The sequence below is a fragment of the Malus domestica genome, chromosome 12, assembly GCF_042453785.1.
Source record: "Malus domestica chromosome 12, GDT2T_hap1".
Lineage (NCBI taxonomy): Eukaryota > Viridiplantae > Streptophyta > Magnoliopsida > Rosales > Rosaceae > Malus > Malus domestica.
Genome location: NC_091672.1, coordinates 2138196 through 2154718, shown reverse-complemented (window position 1 = coordinate 2154718; position 16523 = coordinate 2138196). Strand labels below are relative to the sequence as shown.

Here is a 16523-nt window from a genome sequence, read left to right as displayed (position 1 = left end):
GATGTGAATTGTGTTGAGAGCTCATAACTTGCACCCCTGGTGTTAGTGCTTATATTATTCACCGCACCGCACGTTCACCTTGGATCCAAGTAGGTGCATGTCGTACAGACCATGTGAGGGTTCCGACATGCTAGTCGTATAGATCACTAGAGGTGGTTCCGACTAGTAGGTGACCTTAGATTATGCGCGCAGATGATTGATGAGAAAAGCATTAGAGCGTATCCTTACACCTTTCTTATCGTACAGACTACTTTAGGTAGTTTCGATTTATGTGCAGAGTAGTGCCGTTCAGGTCACCGTGGTGACTCCGGCTGGGTTGGATATTGAGCTATAGAATGAACCGTACAAGACCAACTGCGGGGTCTCCGGTTGTTTCATTTTATCACATATTATATTGATGCATCCATATTCTGTCATTGACATATATAGCCTGGCATACTTACTGGATTTTAATAAAGTTTGATGTTTGAGAGATATGAACAAATATTATGCTATTATATTATTTTCTGGGAAAGTATACAGGTTTTATAGTGAGGGGTTAGAAATGTTTTAAATGAAATGTTTTGGAAAACTTTGGTTTTACTGACCCACTCAATTTTGTTTTGCGCCCCTCCAGGTTCTAGTTAGCAGTTGGTGGCTCACGAGGTTTTCTTCGGCGTTCTGACAGACTTCCTGCATGTAGGACTCACCTGCGGGTGTTGTAATTTAATTATAGTCCTACTTGACTGCACCTAGTATTTATGCTTTGAAATTGTGTACTGCACACTTAAACTGACTCTAGCATGCTAGATGGATATTACTGCTAGTAATTGGTTTTTATTCCTTCGTATTTCTCATATCTTTTGTTTCCGCGTCGCACTTTTGGTTAGGTCACGCTCACGTGACGGCCATCACGCTTTGATTCTAGGATCGGGGTGTGTCATTTATGAAAACTCATATAACATGGTAAAAATAGGTTTTCTGAAACCTAGCATGCCGTGCAATGTCTCAAAACATATCTCAAATATATCGTAATCACTAGTGAATGTCTAATATCCCTCCAGGCCCCATGCCGGCTCCCCGTCTCTGTGCAAACAACCAGAGGAAAATTACCCACAGGTCTCATGCCAGCTCCCCGTCCCTGTGCTAATAACCAGAGGAAAAATACTTCATGCCCTATGCCAACACCATAATCGTCGCCCGGGACGGACCGGAATCTATCCATTTTCCCGTAACGAAATAGAGACCACTAGGTAAGTACAAAACCATTGAACATACATATATTTGAAAAACAACTTCATAGTATAAAGTCATCCATCATCTATACTATAAATAGGTGTTCTAAACATGTTCTAAATATCATATCGTCATCCATCAGATAATCTATACGAACATAGGTTATAGGAAAAATAGTAATAATTCAAATAGTCTCAGTAAGCATGTTATCTCAAAGCATTTCATAAAACGTAATCATTAAATCATGCTTTTCATATATGCATTTCTACTATTAAAACATGCATTTTAGAAAGGGTCCACTCATAGTACTTCACCCTCGAAAAGCCGTGTTGCTAGCGAAGACAGAAACGCCACAATATATGCACCTAAGCACATAAAGGGTACATTTAGTCAAACTCTACTCAAACGACTTATTTTGGGAAAACGAACATTGGAAATGGGTTCAGGACATCGAAATTAGCCTAAGAGGGGTCCCAGACAAAAACCCAAAAAGTCAATGTTGATTGTTGACCGTTGACCGATCAAAGTCAAGGTTAACGGTCAGACCGGGTCGGGTCAAAGGGTTTGGACTTAGGTTTGGGTTCTGATGGGTTTGGGTTTTAAAAGGGATTAGGCTTGGGTCACAAAGGCCCAAGGTTTTGGTTTAAAATGGACTTGGGTTCTGGTGGGTTTGGAACCTGGGCTGGGCCTAAGGCCTGGGTTCGGCCTTAAAGGCTTGGCCCAAGGGCTTGGGTAAAATGGTTGGGTAACCCGGCCAAAAGGCCTGGGTTGAGGGTGGTTTTCAGGCCACCCTTTAGCCGGTTTGGTGGTAGAGTTTCTAAGGTTCATAACTTATTCGTTACTCATCCAAATCAAGTGATCCAAACATGAAAGTTGTAGTACTCGACGAGATGAAGAGATTGATATCTCCTCATTATTTTAAAAAACTATGTAGCTGACCTATAAATTCATTATTACACTAACGCTAAAGACTTCGATTAAAATCTGAAAACTAATAAAGTCCCAATCTATGGACATGAATAACTAAGAATCGGATACTAATTTTCCCTTAAAAATGAGCAATATCCTACAAATTTTCGCATTTAAATATCTGGAACACTCGTTTTCCTAGGATTGAGAAATATATCTCTTAAAGTGACCTAGAAACATATTTATAGTGAACTTTTTGTCTCAGACGTAAAATATAGAGAAAGGCATGCATGACAACTATTTGAGAGGAATGAGGATCCTTTTCAGATCCTCTTTGTGAGAATTTTGGAGATTTTTAAATCGTGTCCGTTCATCGTATATCGTATGGTCGGTTTTTATCAAGTACTATTCATATTTAATTTTAAATAGAAGTATTTAAAATAATTTTTTACCACATGATGTACGTGTTAAAGATCAACACCAGCTCATTAAGATTAGTCGGTATAAGGGAACTAGATTGTTCTAGTTCAAACATGCATAGGATTGTACTAGAAGATTCTAGCAAGTTGATTAGTCGGTGGTGCATTATAAAAGGTGCATGCATATTAAGGTAAAATGCTAGATAATTTTAGCAAGTTGTTAAGTGGGTGTTCATGCATATTAAGATAAAACCTGTAATGATCTAGCAATGTCCAATGTCGGCTAACCTCACCTATAAATAGGTGGAGTGTGTGTGTTGCTATGTAATCAACCAATCAACCAAGTAAGCTAAGCTTGTAATCAAAGAAGAAAGTAGCCAAGAAGAGAGAGCTAAGTAAGGAGTGTGAGTGGTCTAAAGTGTGTCTCTAGAAATAGTGAGTGTCATAGCTTCTAAAGAGTGTTTTTGAGAGTTTGTGTGTTGTAATATTTTGTGTGTAATACAAGTAATTTGTTTACTTGTTTTGTCTCTCCAACACTTGTGTTAGAGTTGTGTACTCTAAGTTTTCCCTCAACAATACGATGAACGGATACGATTTGAGAATTCCCATAATTCTCACAAAGAGAATCCGGAGAGGAATCCTCATCAATTTTAGAGCTCTAAAAGTCAATTTCGTATTGGTATTAATTTTAAAATCATTTGCACATAATGACTATTTCAGATATCTTTTAATCTCAGAAAAAGAACAAGACCACTTGCAGATAGCGAGTAAGTATCAATTTGTGCTTTAATTATAAGAAAAGTTTATTTTTAAGAGAACAGGTGTGGTACCCGGCTAAGAAGATTATGATAAGTTCAAAGTTTTAAGTTCAATTTTTTCCAACGTAACAAAGAAAAATGATTGGTAAACAATGCGATACAACTTTTTGGTTTTTTAATTACATGGTTCATAGTTAACCTAAAGAATGAATTCAGTGATTAGGTGTTGAAACTTGCTAATTGCTCAATCAATTGTTATGGAATGCACTCAAGTTAAAACAACCCACATACATTCAACTAAAAACACTCAAAGTCATGGAATAACTTGTAACTCAATTCATTAAAAGTATTATATTGTAGTATGATAGTCAAGATTATGCATTCAATTCATTAAAAGCATTATATTGTAGTATGATAGTCAAGATTATGCATTCGAATTATCTATCGCTTTGTTTAAGATAAGAAATAAATATAAACACTCAACATCAGCACACATCAGCGCCAAAAAAGGGAAGCTTCTTAAATTCAAACCTGCATTGCATTCCCTGCCGGTACATATGAAATTGAAACCTCACCAAAAATCTCCCAAACCACTCACACTCACTCTCTTTTATTGCCGCCAGTGGACCACCGTGGCACGCCGTTTCCTCGACGATGATTAAGTCCCACCACTCCCCACCATTTCTATAAGACCCTGAGTTAATTTAGGTCAAAGATAAGCACCTGAGTTTGCTATAATATCCAAAGCACCGGCACAGTTCAGTTATATAACGAACTCTCAGTTGTCGTTGCTTCCTTTTACCACGATTTTATGAGCAACGTGGCAAATAATCGATAAGTTGGACACAAGCAAAAGCTGTGTTGAATTAGATCAAAAATGGCGGCTGCTTTGGTGAGCGACGATCTGGCCCAGTCGACCAGCAGCCGAAGAAGCTTGGGGTCGGGAAGCAAGAGGAGCTGGGCGTCCACAAGTTTCGGGGAAGTGTGGCAGGCGCCGCCGGATGTGTTCAACAGGAGCGGGAGGCAGGATGAGGATGAGGAGGAGGAACTGCGGTGGGCGGCGATCGAGCGGCTGCCGACGTATGACAGGTTGAAAAGAGGGATGCTGAGGAAGGTGCTGGACAATGGGAGGGTGGTGACTGATGAGGTGGACGTGACGAAGCTGGGAATGCAGGACAGGAAGCAGTTGATGGAGAGTATATTGAAGGTTGTGGAAGACGATAACGAAAGTTTCTTGAGAAGACTTAGGGACAGAACTGATAGGTTTGAAACACTTTCTTTTCTTTTTTTAGTAGAAAGCGATATTATGAACTAGGAAATTTACAGACGATTCAAATTCGAGTGTATGGGTGGTCACAGACTATCCTAGTTAACTGCTCTAATCTACGAAACATTGTTTTGAAAATCATATATTTGCTTTTTTTTTAAACTAGGAAATTAAGAGTTAGTTTGGGATTGCTTTTGTTTTTTTTTTTTCTAAACATTTGGTAAATTTTAATATAAAAATATATAATTGTATATAACAGCAAAAATGAACATGGGAGTAGGGGTGGTGGTGGCAGAGCGGTGGCAGCAGCGTTGGCGGTTGTGGTGGTGATGGTGGCAACAATGATGGGGGTATGATAGTGGTGGTGCCAATTGTGGGGGTGGTGGTTGGAGTGTAGAGGTAACAATTGTGCTAGGGGAGACGGTAGCAGTGGTGATGCCGTTTGTGGTCGTGGTGGTAGTTGTGGCGGTCACTTTATTTTTCAAGGGATAAAATGTGTGTAGAAAGATAAATAATATCAGTTTTAAATAATTAATGAGGATCTTACACGGATTGAAATTATTCATTAAAAACTCATCTCCACTTTTTATGAAAGCAACATTTTTTACTACTTAGCAACTTTTGGTATAAAAAAATACGAAACAGAGCTTCTTCTTCTTTTTTTCTTTTTTTTTTGGTATTTTTAGGATTTTTTTAATGTTTTTATGTTTTGAGTTTTGTTAATTTTTGTGATTTTTCTAGTGTGGGGATCGAAATTCCGAAGATTGAAGTCCGATATGAGAACTTGTCTATGGATGGGGATGTGTATGTTGGGAGCAGAGCACTGCCTACTCTACTTAATGTTACCTTGAACACCATTGAGGTTTGATTTCTCTTGGTTTAACTGATTTTATGAAAAAACTTATTTTTCTTGCTTAACTTTTTTAATTTCTTTAAATTATTATTTTTTCAAGATATTAGTTTTTTGAGCTGCAGAGTGTTCTGAGATTAATTAAGCTTGCTCCATCAAAAAAGAGAAGGATCCAGATACTTAAGGATGTTAGTGGAATAGTCAGACCTTCCAGGTATGAATTTACATCAGCCGTTTAGTTTTGTGTTGGGGATCGGGTTCGAACTCGAAACCTTGGGTGCATAGGCGAATGCTCTCAACAGTTAACTGATTTGGTAATTTCCCAGGATGACCCTACTTTTGGGTCCTCCAGGTGCAGGCAAAACAACCTTGTTACTAGCACTTGCAGGAAAGCTTGACGATGATCTAAGAGTGAGATTTTTTTCTCTCTAGATCTTTTTAATTAGTGTGCATAATTAAGCTTTGTTATTGATATTACTCGGAAAATGGTGAGCAGGTTTCTGGGAAAGTCACATATTGTGGCCATGAACTGCATGAGTTTGTTCCTAGAAGAACATGTGCTTACATTAGCCAGCATGATCTACACTGTGGAGAAATGACAGTGAGAGAGACGTTGGATTTCTCGGGACGTTGTTTGGGTGTCGGAGCTCGATACCAAATGCTGGTTGAACTCTCAAGAAGAGAGAAAGAAGCCGGAATCAAGCCGGACCCCGAGATTGATGCATTCATGAAAGCCACCTCAGTCTCAGGCCAGAAGACTAGTTTGGTCACAGATTATGTTCTCAAGGTTTGTGATTGCCTTCATTTTTTAAGACAAACGACTTTCGCACACCTCTGTTTATTTCTGTCCCTTAAATCTCTACTGGATTATGATTTTTGGAAAATCTGACTAATTAGTAAATAAGTTTTTACAGATACTTGGATTGGATACCTGTGCTGATATCTTGGTTGGTGATGATATGAGGAGGGGTATTTCCGGTGGCCAGAAAAAGCGCTTGACCACCGGTACATTTTTTCGCACCATGTTATTAATTTTGTTCATCAAATCTTCTTATAATTATGGTTTAGGGACTAATTGCTTGAACAATGTGTAGGGGAGATGTTGGTAGGACCAGCAAAGGTTCTTCTGATGGATGAAATATCAACAGGGTTAGACAGTTCCACAACTTTTCAGATATGCAGATACATGAGGCAATTGGTTCACATAATGGATGTTACCATGGTCATCTCTCTTCTGCAGCCTGCGCCGGAGACATTTGAGCTCTTTGATGACCTAATCCTGCTTTCGGAAGGGCAGATCGTGTACCAAGGTCCGCGCGAGAGTGTCCTCGAGTTCTTCGAACGCATGGGATTCAAGTGCCCAGAGAGGAAAGGAGTTGTTGATTTTTTGCAAGAAGTGACATCCAGGAAGGACCAAGAGCAGTATTGGTTCGAAAAAAGCCAACCTTACAGATATATTTCGGTTCCTGAGTTCGTGGAGGCCTTCAACTCTTTTCGTATTGGCCAACAGCTTGCAGCTGATCTCGGGGTTCCTTACGAGAAGTCCAGAGCTCATCCAGCTGCATTGGTCACAAGGAAGTATGGCATTTCAAACTGGGAATTGTTCAAGGCATGTTTTTCGAGGGAGTGGCTGCTAATGAAGCGCAATTCGTTCGTTTACATATTTAAGACCACGCAGATAACGATCATGTCATTGATCGCCTTGACTGTGTTCCTTAGAACAGAAATGCCTGTGGGGACAGTACAAGATGGAGGGAAATTTTTCGGAGCACTGTTCTTCAGTCTGATCAATGTGATGTTTAATGGTATGGCAGAACTGGCAATGACTGTTTTCAGACTTCCTGTTTTCTATAAGCAGAGGGATTTCTTGTTTTATCCTGCGTGGGCTTTCGGATTACCAATTTGGGTCCTCAGGATCCCGCTTTCGTTCATGGAATCTGCGATTTGGATCATTCTTACCTATTACAGCATTGGATTTGCTCCAGCTGCTAGCAGGTAAATGGTAATGTTCACAGTTTTCAGTTTGCATCTTATAAATTTATATCCTTCCTGATTAACAACTCACATGATTTTTTCTTCACTGCTCCAGATTTTTCAAACAGTTCTTGGCATTCTTTGGCATACATCAGATGGCTCTATCCCTCTTTCGGTTCATTGCTGCACTTGGAAGAACACAAGTTGTTGCTACCACGCTTGGTGTTTTTACCTTGCTAATGGTATTCGTTCTGGGAGGATTTATTGTTTCCAAAAGTAAGTAATCGATCTTATATCTAACTTTACCGTGTTAATGTAGTTAAAGCAAGATGTTAGCATGCTTAAATTTGTTCCAAATTTCTTGAAAATTTTCAATTCTTTATGATTGTTCAGTTTCTAAGCTATTTTTCTTCTTATGAATGCAGACGACCTTGAGCCTTGGGTGCTATGGGGCTACTACATTTTCCCTATGATGTATGGACAGAATGCGATCGTCATGAATGAATTCCTTGACAAAAGATGGAGCGCAGTTAGATCTCTCTGTGGTTTGATAGTCTTCAGTTCATGATTTTTCGATAAAAACACCTTCATCTAATCAATTCTTATCTTCTTTTGCAGCCAAATACAGATCCAAGAATTAACGCAACTACAGTCGGGGAAGTCCTCCTCAAGTCTAGAGGATTCTTCACAGATGAATACTGGTTTTGGATATGTATTGGAGCACTATTTGGTTTTTCTCTCGTCTTCAACATCTTGTTCATTGCAGCATTGACTTATCTGAACCGTAAGTTCATCTCATTTTGAAGCTATACTCTCTTTTCTTAACGGAATGAAATTCCGGAGCTGACACACCCTCCTTTTCTTTTTTGGGAAACCAACATCAGCTCTCGGGGATGCAAAAGCTGTCGTGTCTGATGAAGAAAGTGAAGGAAAGAGAAAGAAGTCGTTAAGTGAAGAACTGACAGTGAAAAGTTCTTCAGAAATGATTGGCGATTCGGATCATGCACCAAAGAAAGGAATGGCTTTGCCCTTCCAACCTCTTTCGCTTGCGTTTAACCATGTGAACTACTTCGTGGATATGCCCTCTGTAAGTTATTCATTTTAGACATTTTATTCCAAATGTTTTACATACTCATTTTGATCAACAGATATACTTCTATCGATTACTGATTCTAGGAAATGAAGACTCATGGAGTTGAGGAAGATCGCCTTCAACTGCTACGAGATGTATGTGGTGCTTTTAGACCCGGAATATTGACAGCCCTTGTAGGTGTTAGTGGTGCTGGAAAGACAACTCTTATGGACGTCTTGGCAGGTAGAAAGACTGGTGGATATATCGAAGGGACCATTAACATATCTGGTTATCCAAAGAAGCAAGAAACATTTGCTCGTGTCAGCGGTTATTGTGAACAGAATGACATCCATTCCCCACATGTTACTGTCTATGAATCTCTCCTGTATTCAGCCTGGCTCCGTCTTGCTTCTGATGTAAATACACAAACACGAAAGGTATGTTGCACTGGAATCTTTCCTTTCTTCTTGAAATCCTATTTTCAATCTTCTCGAGTACCAAAAGTTTCTTCCTAATGGTGATACAGATGTTTGTTGAAGAAGTCATGGCTTTGGTTGAGCTTAATCCACTAAGGGATTCTCTTGTTGGCCTCCCGGGAATAGACGGTCTTTCAACAGAACAAAGGAAGAGACTAACCATAGCTGTGGAGCTGGTTGTTAATCCCTCTATCATTTTTATGGATGAACCGACAACTGGTCTCGATGCCAGGGCTGCTGCTATCGTCATGCGTACTGTGAGAAACACGGTGGACACAGGCAGAACTGTTGTCTGCACAATTCACCAGCCAAGCATAGATATTTTTGAAGCTTTCGACGAGTTACTTCTGATGAAACGTGGAGGGCAAGTCATTTATGGTGGACCCCTCGGCCGCCATTCTCACAAGCTTGTAGAGCATTTTGAAGTGAGTTTTCCTTTCAGTTCTTATTTCTTGTACGTCCTTCACTAGTGATTTTAGAGAAGTCGTTTCCGCACATGCATTTTCTCTCTTGCACACCCCTGTTTATTTGTAGTCTTTACATTGAGAAAATCAAAGGAGAATCAAGTGACAGAAATACACGAGGTGTGCAGAAGAAGAACATGCATTTGTGGAAGTCATTTCCTGTGATTTTAATGCAGTCTCGACTCGTATATTTAACCTTCTACAGGCCATCCATGGTGTGACCAAGATCAAGGATGGTTGTAATCCTGCTACATGGATGCTGGAGGTCACTGCTCCTGCCGTTGAGACTCAACTTGATGTGGACTTTGCAGACATTTACACAAACTCCTTGCTTTACAAGTAAGTGTCGTAATATCTTTCTCGATCGGTTAATCTATGATTTCTAGTTTTAAGATTCTCACTCTTCCTCTTGATGTTCTTTTAGAAGGAACCAGGAGCTTATAAAAGAGCTTAGCACACCGGCTCCCGGGTCCAAAGATCTTTACTTTCCAACCAAATACTCCCAACCTTTCTCTATTCAGTGCAAAGCTTGTTTCTGGAAAATGTATTGGTCTTATTGGAGAAACTCTCAGTACAATGCCATCCGATTCTTCATAACCATTGTCATCGGTGTCTTATTCGGTATTATCTTCTGGCAGAAGGGACAGCAGATGTAAGATCTGGTTTTTTAACTGCATAATTGACGAAATCATGTTATTAGCATCTCTGTTTAATATAAATGAAAGTTTTCTTGTAACAGAACCCAACAACAAGATCTGATGAACCTTTTGGGAGCCTTGTTTTCTGCTGTGCTTTTTCTTGGAGCCACGAATGCTTCTGCGGTCCAATCTGTTGTTGCCATTGAAAGAACAGTTTTCTACCGCGAAAGAGCTGCCGGGATGTATTCTGAACTGCCTTATGCATTTTCTCAGGTAATATATAAAATTGACAAATTGCTTAGAGACCTTGTTGCACCATCATATTACTTGACTGACAAGTTATCTTCTTCTTTTGCAGGTGGCTGTAGAGACAATCTATGTTGCAATCCAAACATTCATATATACACTTCTCCTCTACTCCATGATTGGATTCGAGTGGAAAATCGGCAAATTCTTGTGGTTTTACTACTATATCTTAATGTGCTTCATCTACTTCACCATGTACGGCATGATGGTCGTTGCACTGACTCCAGGCCATCAGATTGCTGCCATTGTCATGTCCTTCTTCCTCATTTTCTGGAACTTGTTTTCCGGCTTCCTCATTCCAAGACCGGTACGTGATATCAAAATTAAGGGCCTATTCGGGATTGCTTCTGGGATGGCTGAAACGCCTACCATAGAAGCGGTTTATGGAGAAACGTCTGCCATATTTATGACAAAATCTTTTATAAGTAAAATTGCTTTTTGCGAAATCAATCCCAAAATAACCGTAAATACGCGATCGATGCTCATTGCTTCCGTTTAACCACACTATATGAAAGTCCATAGTTTCAAAAATCCACATTAACTTTGAATGTCTATCTGTGTTGCAGCAAATACCAATCTGGTGGAGGTGGTACTACTGGGCTTCCCCTGTGGCCTGGACACTTTATGGCCTTGTGATGTCCCAAATGGGTGACAAGAATGCTGACATTGTCCTCCCTGGATATGGCACCGTGCCATTGAAGATGTTCCTCAAAGATGCCTTCGGTTTTGATTATGATTTCCTTCCCGCAGTCGCCGCCGCACACGTCGGCTGGGTTCTCCTTTTCTGCTTTGTGTTTGCCTATGGCATCAAGTTCCTCAACTTCCAAAGGAGATAAAGAAAGAACCAACTTTACATACTACTGCAAATCGACTCAAGAGAGTCTTGGAGAGTTAAGATTAGCATTTTGTAAGTAATGGAGGAAAACAAACCAAAACTGTTTTCCCTTTTTCCCCTACTTATCATGTGTATTATTGTATTATTTTGTAAGAGTGTTGCTTTTGTACTAAAAACATAGCTGAAGCTGAGTGTTTGATATTAAATAACGTCATATAACTAATTCACGTGTTATAATTATCAGAAAACTGAGGTCCGTTTGCTATATTATTACGTTTATTTGAATAATTATTGAATGATGATTGTGATAGGAGCCAAAATGCTAAAATAGACTTAAATCCATCCCTAGGAAGCTCACTGGTCTTAGGGAATTAAAATGATATAAATTGGAAGGAATTTGAAAAGTTGGATTTTTATTACAAACATTAAAATTCGGTTTTTGAAGTTTAAACGAACTCAAATGACTAAAATTCATTATGTATTATAGCAAAACAGCAAGTTTGAACTGGGACGTCGCGTTCTTTTCAAAAAAGGCTCCCAAAGCGGCACTTGGACGCCAAATTTGTAAATTCATGTTGCATCCTTTTGTCTTCCTCCATCCACTCGGCTATTTGATATACATCAATCACGTCAAACAGTACTATCAATTCAGTGTTCATGACTAATGTATTTGAATGACAAGATGATATTATTTTATGGCTTACTTGTATAACATGTCAATGTGAAGTTACTGTTACATATATAGTTTTCATTGTAGCAAGCAATTAGACTTGTGTATCTTTTCGACTCTTTCTATGACTTACTTGTATAACTATCAAAGTATACGACCCTACAATTATGTCACGTGAAGCGTTATATATAAGCTCTCTTTGTAGCAAGTAACTAGACTTCACTTGTATCTTTTTTACTCTTCCGATTATATTATTTTATGGCTTACTTGTGTAACTGTCAAAGTATACAACCCTACAACTTGTGCCAATAACAAATGACGTTACTTGTGTATCATATTTATTGACTTTACAACTTGATTTGTGAATAATGCAGTCATGAACAAATAAATCTTCCAGGGTGACAAGTCAAATTAGGATTATCAATTCACGTCTAACCTGTGTTTAAAATATCAGTATCAGTAAAAATATCGATAAACAAATCTCTAAAAATATCAATATCGATATCTATTATAAATATATCGATCGTATTGAATATATTTTAAACACTGCATCACACCGTAATTTCCAACGACTAGACATCGATTCTTTGGTTCTACTCCCACCCATTTTCTCAAGATAATTGGTATGAATAAGACTTCACATTTCTCGCAACTGCATCTCATTACCCGTACCCGAACTATGAGTAACTTCAACCCATCTAGTACCTAATGCAACATCTTCAAGAGACGTCAAATTCGTACCTGCATCAGTAGTCATTTTGTTGAAAAAAATTGGATTGAAACTTTGAGAGAAAGATAGGAATGTGATTGAAAGTAGTTGAGAACATATGAAATTGTGGTGTAAGTTAGATGATAATGAGAAGATATTTATAGAAAAGTAGAAACTTTTTTTTTTTAATTTTCAGATTTTTTTTAATTTTTTTATTCAAATAATTAATCTCTGCTGTTGGATTTAAAAAAAATTGAATTGCAACACTCCAGATTGTACCACATGTCACAATGGTAACTTTTCTTAATTTTAAAACTATTTTTTCGTTTTATTTATTTATTTATAAAGCATATTAATATCGACCGTTGATCTCAAATCGAACGGTTGATATTAAATAAGATTTTTTTTATTTTTTTAACCGTTGAGATCGAACGGTCCAAGTTAAATAGTCGTGAGATCGAACAGACCGTGGGAAGCCACGTGGCTTCCCAACGGTAACATTGATATCTGAAAAGTGGGCTGTTTTTTCTGAAAAGTTATCGGACGACACACCCCACGCTCGAGTGGGATGCTCGCACCTGACAGAAAAAAAAAACATAAAAAAAAGGCCCGAAGCTCGGGCCCCAACCTCCGCTCGGGCTCCTTCACGCTGGAGCAAATCCACAGGGCCTCGGACCCTTTTCTCTACCCTGTCCCCCGAGCAATCCACAAGGGTGGAGTTGCTCTAACAGTCGCACCAAAAAGTTTCAAAACCGCCAGTAAAATGACAGCCACTAAACACCACCACCTATATAATCCCCATTTCTCAAATTTCAACCTCCCCAGATCTCCCAACGCAACCACCATCAGCCTCAAAGACTCAAACTTACCACACAAATTCAATGTCAGACCCAAAAGCAAAACCCAGAATAGTGTGCTGCATCGGCGACACCCATGGCTTCCACACCAAGCTCCAAAACCTCTGGTCCAATCTCCAATCCGCCATCGACCCATCAGATTTCTCCACCGCCCTCATCATTTTCCTCGGCGATTACTGCGACCGCGGCCCGGACACCAAAAAAGTCATCGACTTTCTCGTCTCCCTGCCCTCCAGGTACCCGAATCAGAAGCACGTCTTCCTCACCGGCAACCACGACCTGGCCTTCGCCGCCTTCGTGGGCGTCCTGCCGCCGCCTCCTGACGGGTCGGAGTTTTCCGATGGGTGGAAGGAGTATGAGGATAGCGAGGATAGAGAAGGGTGGTTCAAGGGAGATGGGTACGAGAGGATGCACTTGCAGGGGAGGAGATGGGGTGGCAAGATCAAGGCTAAGTTTAATGTGGCCAAAGGGACAGAGTACAAAGGGTCAATTTATGATGCTGGGCCCACATTTGAATCCTATGGGGTCCCACATGGTTCTGCTGGTATGTGTTTCGAGTTTTTCTGGATTTGTGTGTGAGATTCATGGGTTTTTTGTTTGGTGATTTGGGTTTCTTTTGTTTTGGTTTGTTTGATTGGATTCTCTGTTTGTTGATTTGATCCATTTGATGCCAATTGATGTTTCTGTTAATTGTTAAGTTGTTTTGTCGGTTGGGACTGTTTATGTAGGAAAGACTTGTGCTCAAAAGAGCTTCTGATAGAAGTGATTTTATGATAACATATCAAAGCTTTTATTAAAAAAAAAAAACTTATGGAAAAGCAGTAAGCACTGGAAATTGCTTCAGCGCCTAGCAGCTGCCTCTCCAGAAAACTCTTCCATCTCAGGATCGCTTCAAATTTTTTTTCTCTCAAAACGTAGACAGAAAAACTTTTGGTTGTCGGAATGCACCCTTCCACAAGCAATCCAAAAGAGGCCTAAAAATTATATGCATTCCAGTTCTGTTCACTAGCAATTGACAAATGCTAAACTTTGTTAAGTTGTGGAAGTACCATTGTGTTATTGACTTATTAGTATTCGCAAACGTGGATTAGGGCAGTTTGCTAGGGTAATGTTCCCGCCCCTAGCATCCAAATGTGAATCCTCCTTCCCGTAGATTAGAATAGTTTAGAATATGGTCTTGTCAATAAAGAACTTGTTAGTACTCGGTGATTTGGTGACTTAGTGTCATATATTTACAATCCAGCTGTCTATCAGACTGGTTTGTGTGCTTTATTTGTAAATTCAATGCTGTGGCTTTGTTATGTAGTTTTGTGTGTTGAAAGAATGATTGTTATGGGCAGATTTGGTTAAGGCAGTTCCTGATGAACACAAGAAGTTTCTTGCTGATATGGTTTGGGTCCATGAAGAGGTGAGGCCTGTTCTATTTGCTATCTTTTTTTTCGATGAACACTAGAGTCGTTGTGTAAGATACTAAAATGTGAGAAAAAACCTTAAAATTTCAATTGGTTCACTTTCCGATTCTTTTTGTGTGTCATGGAGCAGAATGCAGTAGTTGAAAACTGTAGGACCAAATGCTGACCTTAGTCGGTCTTGATGATGTGCATTTTTTCCAGGATGATGTCTGCATAGAGACTGCAGATGGAATCAAACACTCTAGATTGATTGCTGTCCATGCTGGTTTAGAGAAAGATAAAGATGTCAAACAGCAGTTGGCGTTTTTGCGAGCCAGAGACACCCGGGTGCCTAAGATACAGGCTCTGAGTGGGAGGAAGAATGTATGGGATATACCAAAGGTAGTGGCTTTCTACCTCTTAATATCAGCAATCCTTTTTACTGAAACGTTCGCTGTTTATTGTCTGATGATTTTTGTATTTCCTACGTTCGTTAGTTCTTGATAAAGATTTTATCTTTTGTGGGTTAACTGAGATATGATATACAACCTCATACAATAAAATGCAACTGAAATCAATAGATATCGGTGTTTTGGTCCTGATAGGAACTGACAGAGAAACCAACTGTTGTTGTAAGCGGTCATCACGGGAAACTTAACATTGAAGGCCTCAGACTGATCATCGATGAAGGCGGTGGTATGGCGGAAAGACCAGTGGCTGCAGTTGTGCTCCCCTCTGTGAAAATAGTCCGGGATACAGATGCGTTGACCAACTAGAAACTGTGTTACAATTGATAAGCATAGGTTTATAGCTTTTACTATCTGTGCGCAAGTTTGTAAACTAGAAACTCTGTTGCTTAAAAGACAATGGCAACGCATATCATACATGAATTTACAATTGAATGACTCATTGTCAATTTGGCGCTTCAATTATCTGACGATCGACGGATGAAGAAGGTATATTCCATTTTGTGAGGATCATTCACTTGCGGTCCATTTTTTAAGGTTAACTGAAAACAAAGGTCATGACTCATGAGAGTGACTTTTGTTAGAGAGAGCATGATAGGAGAGAGAGAGACACACACATAGAGTCACAGATAGGCTATAAATGACTGGACTAATCACTTTTATTAAAAAATTCAATCAAAACTAGTTAAATTATAATTTCACGGAATTGTTATTGGCATTCTAAAAATCTCATTATATACTTCAAATTTTCTATATTTGGAAAGAAAAATATACTTGTGAGGAGTATAGAATGAGATTTTTGGATTGCCAATAACACTTCCCTAATTATAAAGTGGTTTAAATTCGTCTTTGGCGAGAATTGAATATAATACCTCACTTATCACGAGGTGACCTAGTAATTGAAGACGAATTTCAAGTTCGTATTTCACACAGCATGTTCTGAGTTCAATTCTTGATTAATAGTTTTTATAAATCTTTCCGATTCCTAAAGGGTGAACTATCGTGACGAAACTATCAACTAATCACTTTTATAAAATATTCAATCAAAACTAGTTAAATTTTTATCAAAATTCCAGAAGGAAATACAAAAATTCATTTTATTCCAATAAGAATGTAACCTATGTGAAAATAACAAGAAATGGCAACAAACGGGCAAACAAAATCTCAAAAATATCCCTTCTCTACCCCCACAGCCTTTCGTTCCTCATCCTCCTCCAAGGATTTGTATCCTCTCCTGAGCTAATGG

The 16523-nt window shown here is 39.1% G+C and overlaps 2 protein-coding genes across 2 annotated transcripts; both read left to right on the top strand.

The window, feature by feature from the left end:
- Positions 1 to 3731: 3731 nt before the first annotated feature.
- On the top strand, positions 3732 to 11406 carry LOC114820108 (ABC transporter G family member 34-like). The gene is made up of 18 exons (XM_029090378.2): positions 3732 to 4564; positions 5310 to 5430; positions 5544 to 5632; positions 5745 to 5829; positions 5915 to 6205; positions 6333 to 6423; positions 6513 to 7413; positions 7508 to 7668; positions 7818 to 7921; positions 8011 to 8176; positions 8277 to 8479; positions 8569 to 8901; positions 8991 to 9365; positions 9610 to 9743; positions 9829 to 10056; positions 10144 to 10315; positions 10401 to 10655; positions 10915 to 11406. Exons 1-18 carry the CDS (start codon positions 4179 to 4181, stop codon positions 11182 to 11184), a joined length of 4365 nt encoding a protein of 1454 aa, XP_028946211.2. The 5' UTR covers positions 3732 to 4178; the 3' UTR covers positions 11185 to 11406.
- A 1863-nt stretch (positions 11407 to 13269) lies between these two features.
- Positions 13270 to 15739, top strand: LOC103424253 (tyrosine-protein phosphatase RLPH2-like). The gene is made up of 4 exons (XM_029090586.2): positions 13270 to 13963; positions 14760 to 14827; positions 15033 to 15212; positions 15416 to 15739. Exons 1-4 carry the CDS (start codon positions 13444 to 13446, stop codon positions 15584 to 15586), a joined length of 939 nt encoding a protein of 312 aa, XP_028946419.2. The 5' UTR covers positions 13270 to 13443; the 3' UTR covers positions 15587 to 15739.
- The last annotated feature ends 784 nt before the right edge of the window (positions 15740 to 16523 follow it).